Below are 17591 nucleotides of genomic sequence, written 5' to 3'. Positions count from 1 at the left end.
ATTATAGCTCATCATGTTTAATATAATTGAGAGGTTTATTTTTGTTATTAATTAGGGATCTATTATTTAGTAATTCTGTTTTGAAGTCGACTTGATAAATATTTTTTATTGGTTCACAGCCGAAATTTATGATATCTGCAACTTGTAGAATATCCTCTTTACACAATTCTAAACAGGCAACAATTAATTCTGAAATTGGATATACAGGAATGAATTGGCTTGCAAAATTTATTAGTAAATCAATAGGAGTAATTTGGATATGTTTTGAATTGATAGTCATTTGTTGATAAGCAAGACTCCATGGAGTTTTAATATATGCATTACGTAACAGTGGTATTGTGAAGTTAATTTTTTTCAAATTGATTATTCCAAAAGATGTCAAATAATAGTTAGAATAATTCTTAGCATGTTCAAAATTATAACTATGATTTGCTTTAAAAATATCTCTCCAATTATCTTGTTTAGAATAATTATTAGGATCAAATTTAGAATTGGAATTACAAGTAGGAAATGCAAAACTAAATTCATCCATATTAATACTTGCTAATTTATTAATATCTTTGATATTAACATAAGAAGGATCTATTATATAAAGTTTAGATGCTATTCTTGGGACCCAAGTATCTAAAGTAACAAATATATCAATGATATTAGTTTGTAAATGTTCTGGTAGTTGTGGTAACCACTCTGGCCACATTACTTCAAATATATTAAATTGAATATTATACTTTTTTTGTAATAATGGAAGCCAAGATATTTTTAGATGAGCATCCAGTTCTCTATTATCTAAATGGATAATTATATTAGTATATGAAAGATTTAAATTTAAAATTGATTGGACAAATCTTTCTAAATCTTGTCCTGTAATATGTTTGTTTATGTATGAGATGCAAAGAATATTTAACATAGAAATTTCTTCTTTAATATCTTGTTTTATATTATATAGGAAGGAATTTGAGTTGAGATTATTCTCTATTATTTCATTAAAGTTGGGACTATTATCATATTTAAGATTAGCAAAGATATTAAGAGATTTAGAAGATGAAATTAAATTATTTGTAGTTATTTGGAAAATTCCCTTCTTTTGTTGAACTTCACTTGAGTTATTAGTATCATTATTAATCCATTCATTGGATAAATAATCTACCAACTCAAGCTTATATGTAAATAAGTTTATCCCAGGATTAGTTAATACACTAAAGTATCCAAACTCAAGCAGGCTATAGCTAGCTAAATCATTTGATTCACTATCAAGGTACTTATTCTGTATAATAAAGCTTGAATTGTGCATTTCGGAAGTTGTGTGAATACTTCCACTTTTCCTGAAGCCTTTGAGCTTGTACTGGAAGAGTATAGGACAAGAAATATTTGCGAATATTGATGGAGATATCGATAGGAAATTATATTTAATATCTTTATCGCCATCAAATTTTACTTGTTCTTCCATATTTATATCTCTAACCACTGTTTGAATGAATTCACTTACCCAGTTTTTAGGAGTATCTAGAGCAATTTCTAAATGATCTTTTGTATGTATATTGAATTTTGCAATGTATTGTGTATTATTTTTAAAGTCATATTCTTCACTTCTACCATTAATAAAGCTGGAAGCTGAATCAGAAGAATATAAAAGATCAGATAATCTCACTACACTGGTTGAATTCGTTTCATTAGACTGCACTAATCTAGGATAATTGAATACATATCTAAACCACATATTTTGAATAGGTATAGATCCATTATAGTATAAAATTGGGTTATAAACTATTCTTACGTTGGCTTCAAATAATGTATGTAGTATTTCAAGTAGAGACAAAACTTTGGTAGAAATAGGAGTAAGAGGATCCAAAGTTACAACAACATTTATTAAACTAATTGAATTTGATTTAGATCTTGGAGGTTTAAGATGAGTTTTAATACTATTTGAAATATCATGTTTATTGTAAAGTTCTTCTAAGTATATGAAGGAATTTCCCTGAGTGTAATCTAATGCTCGAATATTTTCCTGCATTAATAAAAATACATCTTCAGGAGAAAGAGATTCCCATCTATTTTTTATATTTCTTTTATATGAAGTTGACACATCATTTAAATTTATATGCTGCTTATATTGGCTTAGCATTACTAAATGTCTCAATCTGCTAGTTATTGCAAGTTCCATAATCTTCATGTGTACTATATGAATAGGAGAAAACCTTGTTATGGGTGTATTTAAACTAATGTAATTAGGATATAATTGAGGACATACTCTGATAAATAATCCATTAATTGCAATACCCATAGAATATACCTCTGAACACTTTCTATTTGACAGTTCAGTGTCTTTAAATATTGGTTTCTTAGATTTGAAAGTTTTTTTAGAATTATAGCTTGTCTGATCTTCATTCTCCTTATTTTCTTCACTATTAGAGAAGTTATACGAAACATATCTTGGAAAAATGGTACTATCTCTACTGGAACGCTGTCTGAAAGGGTATGAATGGACAGTTTCATCATTTTGAGAAGAAAATTTTCTAATAAACTTTTTAATTGCCTCTATTCTACTGGATTCCATTTGAATATTTTCAATTGGAATATCCAACCCTGCCATATTGGCTATTTTTGTACAAAGATCTTGTATTTGGAAGTCATCTGGTAATTTCTTTAAATAAGGATCATTTATCAATTTAGATAAAATACTTGTAAATGTCTTTAAAACTTTTAGATGCTGAAGAACAGGATATAATCTATCATTTTTGTTTAAAGGTTCTAAAACTCTATCAAAGCACTGCTGTAACGATTTGGCTGATATTGTATGAGTACCATTAATTACACTCATCTGATTGAGATCACTAGTATTATGATTAGAATCTTGCACTGAACCCCCCTTCAAATATTCTAAATTCATTGGAAATTGATTATATTCATTAATAAAAGATATTGAGAACCTTCTATTTGGAAAAAAATCACTAAAAGATCTCCTATTCATAGTAGAAGTAAATAATGACACTGTAGATATCCAGTAGTCTAATACTGTCTGTAAACTATATAGCCCTGCACTATTACTTCTAACTAATACTATAAATGTGGTGAAAGGAGATACTTTAATTTTTTTCTCGTCCAATACAGGGTTTGTATCCCATAATCTTGTATAGTTCAAGGATAAAAGATCAGACTTTGTTATTTCAACATTTTCAAATATATCTGAATCTCCCTTAATTATATTACTAAATTCAGATAAATCTTGAGGTATATACTCAGTTTCTTCTAATTTAAGATCTTTTTTGTTCAATTTTTTATCGATAATACTCCAACCATATCTCATTCCCGAATATGGCCAATCATTTAATCTTATTGACTTTGTTAATGGGGGAAACATTGCAGGTAAGGTTGAGTCTGAATACTTTAAAATATACTCAGGTATATCATCTTCAGTAGCTATAATTCCAGACTTAACACCCTGAGTAATTAAAGTTTGTTCTCTCTTTGCAATTGTATAAATTACCTGTTCAATATCCAGATCCTCAATTTGTATGAAATATCCATTTACAAGAGATCCTCTAGATGTAAAACCTTTTAGTCTACAATAAGCTAATGCTTTATTCACATATGAGTCTTGATTTGGGTTATTAGAATATATAATTTGCCACAATTTATTAATATCTGCATTTGCATCAAAGTGCTTGAAGAACAGTTCTAAAAATTTATTTAACTCTCCTAGAGTAAATGATGGATTTAAAAGAAGTGGGAAATTCCTTGCAATCATTTCTAAAAATGCTCTAGCTAAAATCATGCCTTGTATAGTCTGAGATGAAACAAAGAATCCAAATATTTCCGAAATAGCTAACTTTATTCCCATTATACCTGCAGAATTTGCATTTAATTCCATATTTTCGTTCATTGAAGTATTTGATTGCCTAATCCATTCGGGACAATCTTCAAGATTTTTAGCAAAATAAAAACTACATAATGAAGTATCATTAAAACTATTAGTAAATTTTTTAGACGAATTTTCTGCAAATCTAGTTTGGAAATCCTTTTCAGTGTTAACTCCTTCATAGTTAAAAGGAATATTAAAATCTGGTTTTCTTTCTTGTATCCAATTAGGGTCTACTAGCATAACATTTAGTCTAATTGGCCACTTTTTATTTAATAATTTTATTATAGTAGCCATGCAATCCATATCTAAAGGATCACATAACAAAATAACACTCAAAATAGGAGCTTTAATAGGATAAATTCCAGTATATTCAGGAGTCATTTCCTGAAGATTTGGTAATGCCTCCAGTGGGTATAACACTTGTCCCATTGTTTTTTCAGGTTCTATCATTATATCATAAATGTAATAATTTTGAACTTCAGCTGCAAAACGAATTTGTGACATAAAGTATACTGAAAACATCATCCATGGGGAGTACAGCCTTATTAATGTTGAGTTATCTGATTGTGAGCTATTCAAATACTCAACTGAGTTATTGAATCTTTTTAACTGACTAACTACTTCAAATTTCTGTGAATTTCTAATACTATCAAATTTAGTTTCATTTATATATTTTTCAGAGTTATTAGATATTTTAGAGTGTCTTTCTTCATCAAATTCCACAATTATTAACTCTTTTTCTTCTCTTGTAAACCAGACGTCATCAAATAGCATAGGGGTTCTCCCCCATTGAGTTTCTCCAATATTAGCAATGTCCATATAAAAATGACTTTGTTTTTTCGGTAGCTCATAAAGAATTCTCCAATCTGTTCTAGGTGATGACTTAACCCAAGGATCAGATTTTGTTAATGTATACTCCATCTTTCCAACCCATCCATCTTCGTCTAAAATTGAAGAATCATTATCTATATCAATTTTTACATCTTCCAACGTACTATTATCAAATATCTCTGAGTTCCTAGCTTTTTCTAGTAAATCCCCTTTTAGAATATTAATGTAAACTGAATTATCACTTTTAACTCCTAAAGTCACATTTGTCCCAAATAATGGAATTAGTTCATTATCAATTAAACCTGTGTTAGATAGAACATCTTCAACCATATCAAGATTTATATTATTTGTATAAGCGAGTTTGAAACGACTAAAGATTATAGACTTAATAATTGGAGCTATATTCATAAATGATGCTTCTGAAGGAGATACCAAACGTCCATTAATAGATATTATCGTAGCTCCTGGTGTTATATACTTATGTAATTTCTCAATAGCTCCATGGGTTCTCCTTGTCCTCAAGCTTTTACATAAAGCATATTGATAGGTGCCAAAATTACTAACAAAAAGAGACATAGCTTTTAGTGGATTTTCTAAACGCTTAGAAAGAGATATTGTCTGGACTCCCAAATCTACAATGCATTCGTTATCTAAATTTGTATCCGGGTCAATAACATTCTCCATATTTACAGCTATATCGCAAGATGTCATTAAATCACAATATTCTTCATCTACTTTATTTAATATTTGGTGACTAATATCGGAGTTACAACTTTTGTTAACAAAACTATTGAACTTTGAAATACTGTCCTTTCTAGTTTTTCTCAATATTGTCCCATATCCTGTTAAATATTCAAATTCCATTTCCCCATCACTCTTAATTAAGTCAAGATGTCTGATTAGCAGAATAGCTGATGTAAATATTAAGTTATTTTCAATATCTTTTAATCTATTCCATAAATTAATAACGGATCTCATTAGTTCAGTAGCATGTTCATTGGAAAAATCTATATATAATACTATACTTAAATCATGATCTCTCTTAGTTTTATTTCTGGTATTAAAATATTCTAGTTTATGTTCTGGTATAAATACTTCATTAGATAATTGGATAGATATATAACTAAGCTTATTCTTTAGTCTTTCTATGTTAACAATATTAACTAGGTTTACTTTGTCAACTTCCTCTGGACTACATTTGTAATCAAACCAACCACTTTTATGAGTAAATAAGACCCATCCAGTGGGTGATCGCTTTGTGTTTGAATTTGTAGAAAACAAACAACTGACTCCTACTTCTTTTCTATGTATTCTCTCAATACTTCTCAAAGATTCTACCGCAGGAGAGTACCATCGATTTATTACAAGTGTCTCCATAAGTTTTATCACCAAATTGTCAGTAATTAAGTCACTAGCTATAGATGTCGAAATATAATTCTTGCTTTGTTTTTTATCTCTTGACCTCTCAATATCATATAACAACTTATCGAGTGACCTACCTGTACTTTGATAAAATTCACATAGGAACTCAAATATTGCAGAGTCCAAAGGTACTATAGGCCAATTACTTTTTAATCCTAAATTAATATCACTCCAATTTGCATTCAAGTATTCATTTCTCGTTTGAATAAGTGGCCTCAATCGAGGTATATTAATTAGTATATCACTGACCATTTTATCAGATACTCCTACAGTTAAATCATCATTCATCTGGGATTCTAAACAGATAGAATAGGACTGCAGATTGAATATATAGATAATCATTAATAATAGCATAAATATAAGAGTATATTGACTATTGATAAGCATTTTATATATAAAACAAAATTTCACTAAATCTTTAACTCTCTTCTTACTCTCTTTCGTAAAAAATATGTTTTGTTTGTCAGGTAATACTAGAAGGTAAATTGATGCTTTCGTGGGGACTTCGTTTGTAGCGCCTACATGTACAACACGACAATTTAACAGACACTTGTGTAACCTTAGTGAAGCATATGTAAGAGTTACAACAGAATCTTATTTGTTCCTAATATGGTGGTAGGAGAAGCATCAATATAAAATATCTTAAGGCTTTGAGGACATATTACTTTACAGAATCATCAGATTTATATATAATTTAAGAATATGTGCATAGATTACTCCTAATTCGTCAAGTTAACTTCAAAATAACAGAATAGTCCAGAATTCCCCAGTAACTATTAAAACAGTGTATTAAAATCCAAAAGATGCAATATATCTACTAATAAGAGTTTGCAATGCACAAATTAGAAATATGAAAAATTTATTACTGTTGAAATATAATTAATGTTTCTAAAAGTTTAATCAATAAAAAAAATCAAAAATACATTACTTCATACCTTTTCCCATCCCAGGCATTGGAGCTTGCATTCTATCCTCCTGACTAGATGGATTCTTAATAGTCTCATCTACTGATAAAATAGCACATACAGCTTCAGTAGCACTTGAAAGTGCACTTAATTTAACAACTGTTGGTTCCCATACAAAACACTTTAGTGAATCACAAATTCCACCATTATTGCAATCAACACCATAATTCTGGCAATCATCATCATTTTGAGCATGTTTCTGCCTGAGTTTATTAAGTATGTCAATTGGATCAAAACCAGAATTAGTTGCTAAAGCACGTGGTATTGACTCCAATGCTCTCGCAAAATAATTTATAACTAGTTGTTCCTTACCAGATATACTCCTAGCATATTCACGTAAACTCTTAGATAATTCCATCTCAATTGCTCCACCACCAGGAACAATACTAGAGGATTTCATTGCTCTTCTTACAATCATTATAGCATCATTTAGTGACCTCTCAGATTCATCAATAAACTGTTGAGCACCACCACGAAGAATCATCGTAGCAGATCTTGTCTTAGGGCAATCATTGAAAAGATTGTATCTCTCTGCTCCAATTTGTACCTCTTCAAAAACTGAACAAGTTCCAAATACTCCACTATCTGCCTTCAAACCATAAACAGTTGTCTGTACAACTGCCCCAGTGGCTAATGCTGTTCTTTTTAGATCCTGTTCTTCAACTCTCCCAGCACAAAATATATGTTTCTCTGCAAAATATTGTGTAGCTAAGTCACCAATAGCTAGACGGCTTAGGACTACATTTGCACTAGTTGCAGCAATTATATCTAACTTATCAAATATTATCTTCCATTCGGCATCTACAATACTTTGATATGATGATGGATCTGTTAGTCGCACTTCAGCATTGTCTTTCTCTGCTTTGAGCTCAAGTTCAAGGTTCAATAGTAAAATCTTCGGATTATCGAAACGTTTTGGTTGCTGTTCAAAACCAGCATATGAAAATGTTTTTTTAAATGCTACACCACGTAATAGAAAGCTATCCAGTACTGATCCACCAGTTACTTTTTTAATACCTATCAAGTCTTTATTCAATTCATCATCTAAATAAGAGACTGCATCTACAACCATTGTTGCGAAGTGAGTTTTATTATGGGCTAATAACTTAGAGTTAAGAGTAGTCTCTGCACACTTAATTAACATATTGCGTGTTACCTCACTTGTCTCCTCAGACAAGTTCACTTGTAATGTATTGATTCTTTCAATAGCGATCTTACAAGCTTTTCTAAACCCTGATATTATAACTTGGGGACTCATGCCATCTTCTATAAAGCTTCTAGCTTCTTTTAAAAGCTCACCAGCTAGAACTACAACACTCGTAGTACCATCTCCAACTTCATCATCTTGAGATCTAGCTATATCAACTAGCAATTTAGCTGCTGGATGCACAATTCCGAGTAAGTTTAAAACAGTTGCACCATCGTTAGTTATAGTTACCCCATTGGAATCACCGTTTTTAATTAGTTTATCCATCCCACATGGTCCAAGTGTAGTACGAACTATATCTACTATAACTTGACAAGCATTTATATTGCTCAATATCTGACCACGTCCTTGTGAAGTATCTACTCCCTCACGAAGTAATATAATTGGAGCTCTCAACATCTGAGCCATGCCTGAATTAAATATAAGTATTACAAAACCTTCAATACAAAATTATATTATTGCGTTTATTTATAGTAATCTAAGCTTGTTATGTATATCTAACAATAGTTTCCAGGTACTTACTATTATCCGTGGGGCATTACTATTACAAATAGTATCTAATCTGTCTCTAATATTACCCGCTAATTAGGGTACCAAACCTAGTATATTTCCGGCGCTACACAGTAAAACTTAAGTACTTAACTTTAGTAACAACTGAAGTTAGTAATTATACTGAAGCTACGTAGTTGATGATAAGCACAAGTGTACAAAACCATGCAGATAATTTAAAATTAGAAGTTAAGTGCTTCATTTTAAGAAATTGCTAAGCTAAATTTTTTTGTTTAAATCTGAAAATATGGGATTGTATGAACTTAATTCTTATTAATATCTAAGGTTGTTATACTAATTATATAGGGGAACAATTAAACTCAAATTTAACTAGGGACTAGAATCCTGTTGTTATATATATTGTCAGGAATAAGTATCAGTAGTAATAATTTAAAAGTTCACCAACCTTGCCAATATCCATAACCGCTTAGAGTAGTAAACTGTCTTTGAAAAGCTGCTGTCTAATTTTTTATGTAGCATCAAATAAGTCCGCCCTTAATGGTGGGGTCATTGTACTATGGTAAATATTGCAGACTTGGTAAATTAGTTTTTTTTTCAGTAACTATATAGGCATAACCTATTATGATTCCAAATCAAGTACTAGTAGTTCAACAGCCGTCACAGCGTGATCAAGGAAGGAAGGCACAATTAAGAAATATACAAGCTGGGAAAACAGTTGCAGATGTTGTAAGAACAACTCTTGGGCCTAAAGCGATGCTTAAAATGCTTTTGGATCCGATGGGTGGCATAGTTCTAACTAATGATGGAAATAGTATACTACGTGAGGTTGACGTAGCTCATCCAGGTGCTAAGTCAATTATTGACCTATCAAGAACTATTGATGAAGAAGTTGGAGATGGTACGACAAGTGTAGTTGTATTAGCAGGCGAATTCTTAGCTTGTGCTGAACCATTACTTCAAAGAAATATACACCCAACTGTAATTATAAGTGGCTATTTAAGAGCTTTAGAAGATTCCTTAAAATATATGGAGAACCTAAGTACTAGGATAGATATAAACGATGAAGATTCATTAATAAGTGTTGTTGACTCTTGTTTAAAAACAAAATTTTCTGGTAGATGGGGTAATCTAGTAGGTAGTATGGCATTAAAGGCTGCAAACTTTGTAACTCTAATAGGACAAGATGGAAGAAAGGAAATTGATATCAAACGTTATGTAAAAATTGAAAAGGTACCTGGCGGTGAGATAGAAGATAGTGAAGTTTTAAATGGAGTAGTTGTAAATAAAGACATTATTCATCCTCGCATGAAACGTCTTATTATTAACCCAAAGGTTCTATTATTAGACTGTACTTTGGAATACAAAAAGGGAGAAAGCCAAACAAATGTTGAAATAACTAAAGAATCTGATTGGGAGGCTCTTCTTAAGCAAGAAGAAGAAGAGGTTCAGGAAATGTGTAGAGATATTATAGCAACAGGCTGCAATGTTGTATTTACAGAAAAGGGTGTTTCTGACTTAGCTCAACATTTCTTAGTTAAAGCTGGGATATCAGTTATTAGAAGAGTACGTAAAAGTGATAATAATCGTATTGCTAGAGTTACAGGTGCTACTATAGCTAGCCGTACTGAAGAACTTACTACTAATGATGTTGGCACCTTATGTGGAAGATTTGAAGTTAAGAAAATTGGTGATGAATATTTCTGTTTCCTAACTGAATCCAAAAATCCAAAGGCTTGTTCTGTAATATTAAGAGGTGGATCTAAAGATGTATTAAATGAACTGGAGAGGAATTTGCATGATGCCTTAGCTGTAGCTAGAAACGTATTACTTGACCCTGCTTTACTACCTGGTGGTGGTGGAACAGAAATGTACCTTTCTTGCTACCTTAATCAGCAGTCTTACAATGTAGATAGTACTCAGATGTGGGCGTATAAAGCGTTTGCTCAAGCATTAGAGGTCATTCCTAGAACTTTAGCGCAAAACTGTGGTGCAAATATAATGAAAACTTTGACAGCTTTGCGTTCCTACTGCATGTCTTTTAATAACTCCAATACAGATAGTCGACCTATATATGGCATTAATGGCGATAATGGTAGTGTCTGTGATGTTACTGAACTTGGAATATGGGACACCTTGAACGTTAAACAGCAAGTATATAAGACTGCAGTTGAGGCTACCTTGATGCTATTACGTATTGATGATGTATTGAGCTCTGTTTCCAAAAAGAAGGCCCAGAATCCTAATGTAGAGCAACCAAATGTGGAGTCATTTGGTGATTCTAGAGATGGTTAACTTTGTACTTGTGATAAAATAAATCAAATTAAGTAAGTGCACTTCAACTGGATATTTAAAAATGAATTATAGTGTCTCTAGTACTATTTTTCAACCATAAAAAAACTAGTAAAGGAACAGTTTCAAATAAATGCTACTAATTTCTTTTGAGTACATATATACGACATTTTCCCTTTAGCAACTCTCACAATGATACTCACATTGTTTCTAAATATAATCGGTACCCGTGTTCTTTTGTGCGCGTTTCTGCACTTTACTATCCCCATTAATGAGTATTCTGTTTCTCACAGAACAGAAGGAATTTGTATTTATTATGGTATGTGTCAATTAATAACTAGAAAAAAAATAACAGCGTTCATTACCTTGTATTATATATATTTGATTTTATTTACTACATTACCTCATAATGTACTTGGTACAGACATTCATGATCCAGGACTCAGCAGCAGAGAGCTGCACCAAAAATACTACTTCAAATCTTTAGGATTAAAATCTAACTCTAAAGATGATTTTTATAAGAATACTCGGGGATTAAATCAAGAAAAGTCAGTTATAATGCCAGAAATCCTGCTGCAGCTAGAAAAACTTCCAGAGAAATCTAAATCTCTGTTACTAACAGGAGTAATTGAGGAACGTAGCGATTTTTTTGAAAATATAGTTTACATGGAAGATAATGATGAGAGTAGAGTAAAATTAAACAATACTTTAAATAATACTTATGAAAGGGAAAATATTGACTCAGAACAATCAGAAGATTACTTTAGCTTTCATACTCTTGGCCCGACATATTATAAAAGAAGCAATCCAACACTTTCTATTCAAAATCACCTTTCATATTATATTCATCCATTACTCTTAATTGCTGATTTTATTGAGACAAATATGAATACAGAAAGTATTTTAATCACCTTAGATTCGATAAAGCTTATGAATAAATCTAACTTAGATTATAATACTAAAAAGCACAAAGAAAATTCTGAAATCCAACAAAGAGCATTTTGTGATGATAATTCAATAGAGATTTTGAATAATATTGTAAATAAAAAAAGAACTGGCACTTTAAAATTAATTAAGAAATTGGTGGAATTCGGTCTGAATATTGATTTGGTTCAGAAATACCCTGAAATATTTACAAATGCAGTGAGAAAATCCAACTATGAATTTGTAGAATTTTACATTAACTATTTACTTGAAAAAATTAAAGTAGATTCACTTCATTCTAGTAAAACTAATTTAAGTGTTTCAACTAACAATAACTCAGGCTATCTTGAAAGTGACTATAATACTAAAGTGAAAGGTGAATTGCTAAACTTATACAGTAATAATAGTGATTCTGAAATTTTGAATAACCATTTTATGCAAGCATACTTTGAAAATCCCCCTGCAAAGAATATGATAGAATCTTCTAATAGTGGTAATACTTGTAAACATTTATCAGACTCAAAAAGTTGTGAATCATGTAAATATTATTACTTTAAAGATTCAATTAATAAATATTCGGAACTATTAAATAATTTAGATGAAAGAGATTTATATTTTAATAAGACAATTTCTCGTAACTCGTGCTATCCAAAAAGCCTACAACTTCTAGTAAATTTAGTTGATAGATATAATCATACTCCTCTCTACTATGCTGTTAAGAAAAATGACATAAAAATGGTGAAAATTCTTTTAAAATATGGATCATATATAAACATTTGTGATCCCAGGAGTGGTTATAGCCCTTTAATGTTAGCTGTTCAAAATCACAACGGGGCCATGTTAAGCTTTCTATTAAATAATGGTGGAGATCCAATGCTTATATCACCAACTTCTGAGGAGGATGTATTGGATGTTGCTATTGCAAAGAATGACAGAAAATTAATTGAAAGGATAATTAACCATGAGGCTTATGGAAAATTATGTGACAATAAAAAATCCCCTGAAATCTTCAAGTATTTAAATGACAACTTTAGCTATATACATCCCAAAAGTGATTGTGAAGTTGGAAATTACTTTTTTTTAAATAATGTTGATATCCCGAAAGATGCTAAACACATTTTGCACGCAATACAATCTAATATTCCAAATAAACTACTTAAAAAGCTCCTAAATATGGAAGAAAAGAAGAAAGTGGCAACACTTTGTCAAATAACAGATAAAAGTGGTCGAGGAGTACTATGGTGGTCTGTTTATCATGAAAATATATCCCAAGTTCAAAATATTTTGGATTTTTATGAAAAAGCTACTAAAAATAGGTGGGAGGGATATTTAAGCTGTAATCCTCATAAAGAAGATGAAAATGGAATTTATCCTTTAAATTTAATTATTACCAGATCTTCTAAATTTCCAAGAAAGCTTGTTACTAGACTCTTGAAGTTTAAAGATCCAATGACCCATAGCTCCTTATTACTACAGGTTCTTACTAAATCTAAGCAACAGTTTGGAGCTTTTAAAAATCTACTAGATTTTCTTAGAAATCATTTTAATATATCTCTTTCGTCTTTTAACATATGGTCGGATGATCCAGATATGTTGGACCCGATTGGATTTGCCTTATTCAAGCAATTACCTCAGCATATTTTATCATATTTACTGGAACTAGCTTTAGAATATGCGAGCGAATTTGTAGAAGATATAAATCACTGGAGAATTAAGACAGAAAGAACAATTAGGGCAACACAACAGATCCATGATATCGCCTTATCAAAAGATACTTTATACAGACAAGATATGGAACATAACAAGGGAGAATACAATAAATCAAATTTAAGACAACAATCTAAAACTGATAATATTAATAATAAACAATGGTTTTTATTTAGAAATTCACCTTCAACTCATAATATTTACGATAATACTAAACAATCTAGAAAGAGTTCAAAGCAATTTCAAGGTAGATGGAAATCTCATATTGTTAATAAGCAGCTTCAAAGATACAAAGTATCTTATATTCCAATATCCCTGCCTTTAGATAGTACTCCTCTCCGTATTTTAAGTCCTACTTTAAGTTCAATACTTATAACTAAGAAGTATACAGAAATTACAGATAACTATAACGACATTATTCGAGTGATTATAGGACGTGGCCCTACACACAGATCAGTAATGAAAATTAGAGAGCTTTTACGCTTGGCTGTAGGTCTAGGTACTTTCCATTTTAACTCTTATGGTGCAGAAGGTATTGAAGATAAACTACGAAATATTGAATCTCGGGAAACACAAAATAAGGAACCTTTATTGTATGAACGAAATAAAGATTGGGATTTTCAATGCTTGAAAAGCGAACAATTATATAAGAAACGGTTATCAATTTCATTTTCAACATTTTCACCTTACCTAATCTCTACCTCACCTAGTTATACATCCAAAATTGGTGAATCTTATATATATCCATTTGGAGAAGCTAGTTTGGATGTTATTCATTCTATAGCAGAACTAAGACCTGAAACAATTGGTGAAGTTTTAGTACGGATAGACTATTCATATGAAACTGATTGTGATAGAGTTTTGGCCTTATTAGAAGCTCTACCTGAAGACTTTCCTCCATTTTCATCAGAGTTATACTCACCCTTAGAAAGAGCTTCTACTATTTTGTACAAATATAATGGAAAAAGAAATATACTTCCGGTCATAAAAAGATTTCTTTCACATAAATACATTAAGCTATTTACTCCTATACATTTGACTGAATCTCTTAACATTCTCGCTCTTATTGAATTTGTACCAAGCTCATTTCTTGAAATGATTGGAGGAACATCTTCTGAAACTTTACTGAAGCATAGAGGTGTTGAAAAGGAATATGAAGATATAAATTTAAAGGATAAAAGTTATACTAAATTTGATATGGGAGATCTCCAATATACTTCTGAAACAAAATACTCACATTCTGACATTTATGAAAATAACACATATTTTAATGGAAAAATTCCAAATACAGAAAATTTTTCAGAAAAACCAGAAATATCAATCAAGCTTAAAATCATCCATGAAATTAGAAATATTAGAAACCTACCATGGAGCTCCAATTTGGATAAGTCTGACATACTGTTTTGTGTTTTGTGTTTAATGACTCTTGCTGGTCTCTTTGTAATATACTTTAATATCAGCTACAAAATCGCTTTATTTGTTTCAAAAAGACTTTACTACTTTCCAGAATGGTATTTTAATATAAATATGTTAGATTCTGAGGGCTTAAGATTTGCATTACTATGTAATATACCAAGACCATCAGACAAAAACATTAAAGTAGCTTTTTTTAATGCTCTAAGGAAATGTTTTTTTTTTGATCCAACTTATAAAATCGAGAATTTTCCAATCTTTAATAAAGAAGATAAATTTACTACATTTATTGGATCTATAAAACTTTTTTTTATTATATCTTTAACACTTTGGTACTTCATTTGCAAGATATATGAAGAAGTTTTTTTATTCATATTTTTTACAATTACAGCAATAGTCATTTGTACTTTTCATAGTTGGAGAATTAATGAAGTTATATTCTATCAATTAAATATTTTTCTCACGTGTAAGAATAGTACTGTGTTACCAGAGGTACTAACGCTACTGAAACGAACAAACAATCAAATAATATATACAACTCAAAGAGCTATTTTTTTGTATAATACCCTAACAAGAACCCCAAATAATATTAGACATATCTTCAATATAAATAATTCCACAATTACAAGATATAATATCAACAAGCTTGAAAATAGTTCCATAGGACAATCAAAGCTAAATCTAGATTTCTATTTATCTGATCATATCCCTTTATTTCAAAAAACTCAGAAATATGAATATTCAAGTAAATATTCACATACATGTTTTAGAATCTTATTTGGTATTAATATAATATGCTTCATTTTTTCATTTATTGTTACACTGAAAATACCAACTGAGTGGCATAAAAGACTTATGCTTAATGGTTACAAAGGCTGGTTTGGCTTGATTAATGAAGTTATAGCTGTATTTCGTGATATTAGTAATAAACGAAAGCTTTATATTTTCCAATATCCCAATATTTATCAAGTAACCTTATTCTATCCATACTTTGTATCATTTATCAACTTTCTAACTTTCCTCTACTATTGGCAAATATTTTCCATTATAACTGCACCTTTATTCAGTGTAATTCTTGTTTTGTATCACTTTTTTGCCTTATCATTGGCATTTAAAAATGCTTTGCATACTCCTACGAATATACTCTTACCTAATGCAAGAAATAGTAAACTACTTATGTTCCAAACTTTATCTAATAAAACTAACTCAGAGAATCTAAATACCCCTAAAAAAGCGGATTTCAGTCAAACTTCTACCAGCCAAAATTCAAAGAAAGATCTTTTAAGCTCAAAATTGAAGATTTTTGGTCATTTGTTCCCTGATAATTCTAAATGTCTTACTGAATCTAGAAGTGTTCGAAAACTAAAAATAGATTCTGTTGAACATGATATTACAAATATTCCAAATATTTCCAAAGGAGAAACAAAAAAATTTTACGATACTGATAGTCTATATAAGGTGAAAAGTTACAATTATATTCAGGATTCTAATGATATAGCTGAAGAACTTTATTTAAACGTGAAAGAAATAACTGAAGAATCATTACTTTACTCAAATGATATTATGAAATTAAAAAAAGATTCATTAATGAAACCATATCTGGATTTAGATAAATTAGTCTACGGTCAATCAGCTAACAGTGCATATGAACTACTTGAGAACGATTGCACTCCTGATTCCATGAATATAATAAATGAAATTCAGTCTTATAATTTTAATCACTCACCCTTTAATTCGAATATTTTGAATTTAGATATTTTAAGTGCAAATGCCGAAATTTCCTATTATCAGATACTAGAAGCTCAAATTTATCCCTTCTTTCTTTGGGCAGATGTCAGACGATCTTCCTATAAAATATATAAACAATTTTGGAAACCTTTAGATATTGTAAAAGATATGTGTGCATTGATCTTCCTATTTTTAATTATTATATTAGCGTATGTGGAGTTATCTAATTCACCAATTAAGACAATAAAGTTATGGGATACTACTCGTATTGCAATACTTTCGCTTAGCCTTGTTCAACTCTACATTATGTATATAATGGTCAGTATTCATAAATTAAATGTTGAATGTTGGAAATGGGTGCCAGATATATTTGATGTATTACCTATTTGTTCAAATTTATTGGATTCTGTTGAAACTTTGATGAGGATGTTACACATTTTAACTTCACCACTCTACATATTAAATATTCCTATTACAATTCTCACTTTTTGTACAGCGATAATACTTATTGTTATTCCTATTAGTGTAATTCTGTAATTCTGAAATATATAAATAGATCTCCACTAATACATGCATGCAATATCAATTTCCAAAGATATAAAATAAAATATTTAATTCAGTTCTATTCAACAAATACTTGGCTCTTGTAAAATCTGACACTTCATTCCTACTGTATTCTTATGTAGTAATCTTCTTTTATGGTTTTCTAAAAGTTTTCTCTTACTTTTTGAAGATG

The 17591-nt window shown here is 30.2% G+C and overlaps 4 protein-coding genes across 4 annotated transcripts, besides 2 other annotated features; 2 read left to right on the top strand and 2 right to left on the bottom strand.

The window, feature by feature from the left end:
• Position 1: 1 nt before the first annotated feature.
• CMU_018930 (uncharacterized protein) lies at positions 2–6400 on the bottom strand (the record flags this gene model as incomplete). Its single annotated transcript, XM_002140449.1, has 1 exon — positions 2–6400. One exon carries the CDS (start codon positions 6398–6400, stop codon positions 2–4), a length of 6399 nt encoding a protein of 2132 aa, XP_002140485.1.
• Positions 4122–4145: a sequence feature (AT_rich).
• Positions 6401–7036: 636 nt separating the features above from the next.
• On the bottom strand, positions 7037–8692 carry CMU_018920 (TCP-1/cpn60 chaperonin family protein; the record flags this gene model as incomplete). The annotated part of the gene is made up of 1 exon (XM_002140448.1): positions 7037–8692. One exon carries the CDS (start codon positions 8690–8692, stop codon positions 7037–7039), a length of 1656 nt encoding a protein of 551 aa, XP_002140484.1.
• Positions 8693–9415: 723 nt separating this feature from the next.
• Positions 9416–11086, top strand: CMU_018910 (T-complex protein 1, gamma subunit, putative; the record flags this gene model as incomplete). Its single annotated transcript, XM_002140447.1, has 1 exon — positions 9416–11086. The coding sequence occupies one exon, from the start codon at positions 9416–9418 to the stop codon at positions 11084–11086; it is 1671 nt and encodes a 556-aa protein (XP_002140483.1).
• Positions 11087–11404: 318 nt separating this feature from the next.
• CMU_018900 (uncharacterized protein) lies at positions 11405–17392 on the top strand (the record flags this gene model as incomplete). The annotated part of the gene is made up of 1 exon (XM_002140446.1): positions 11405–17392. One exon carries the CDS (start codon positions 11405–11407, stop codon positions 17390–17392), a length of 5988 nt encoding a protein of 1995 aa, XP_002140482.1.
• A 58-nt stretch (positions 17393–17450) lies between these two features.
• Positions 17451–17472: a sequence feature (AT_rich).
• Positions 17473–17591: the final 119 nt, after the last annotated feature.

The sequence above is a fragment of the Cryptosporidium muris genome, genomic scaffold (genome assembly GCF_000006515.1).
Source record: "Cryptosporidium muris RN66 scf_1106632373407 genomic scaffold, whole genome shotgun sequence".
In the NCBI taxonomy this organism is placed as follows: Eukaryota; Apicomplexa; class Conoidasida; order Eucoccidiorida; family Cryptosporidiidae; genus Cryptosporidium; species Cryptosporidium muris.
This window is presented reverse-complemented; position numbering and strand designations above follow the sequence as displayed.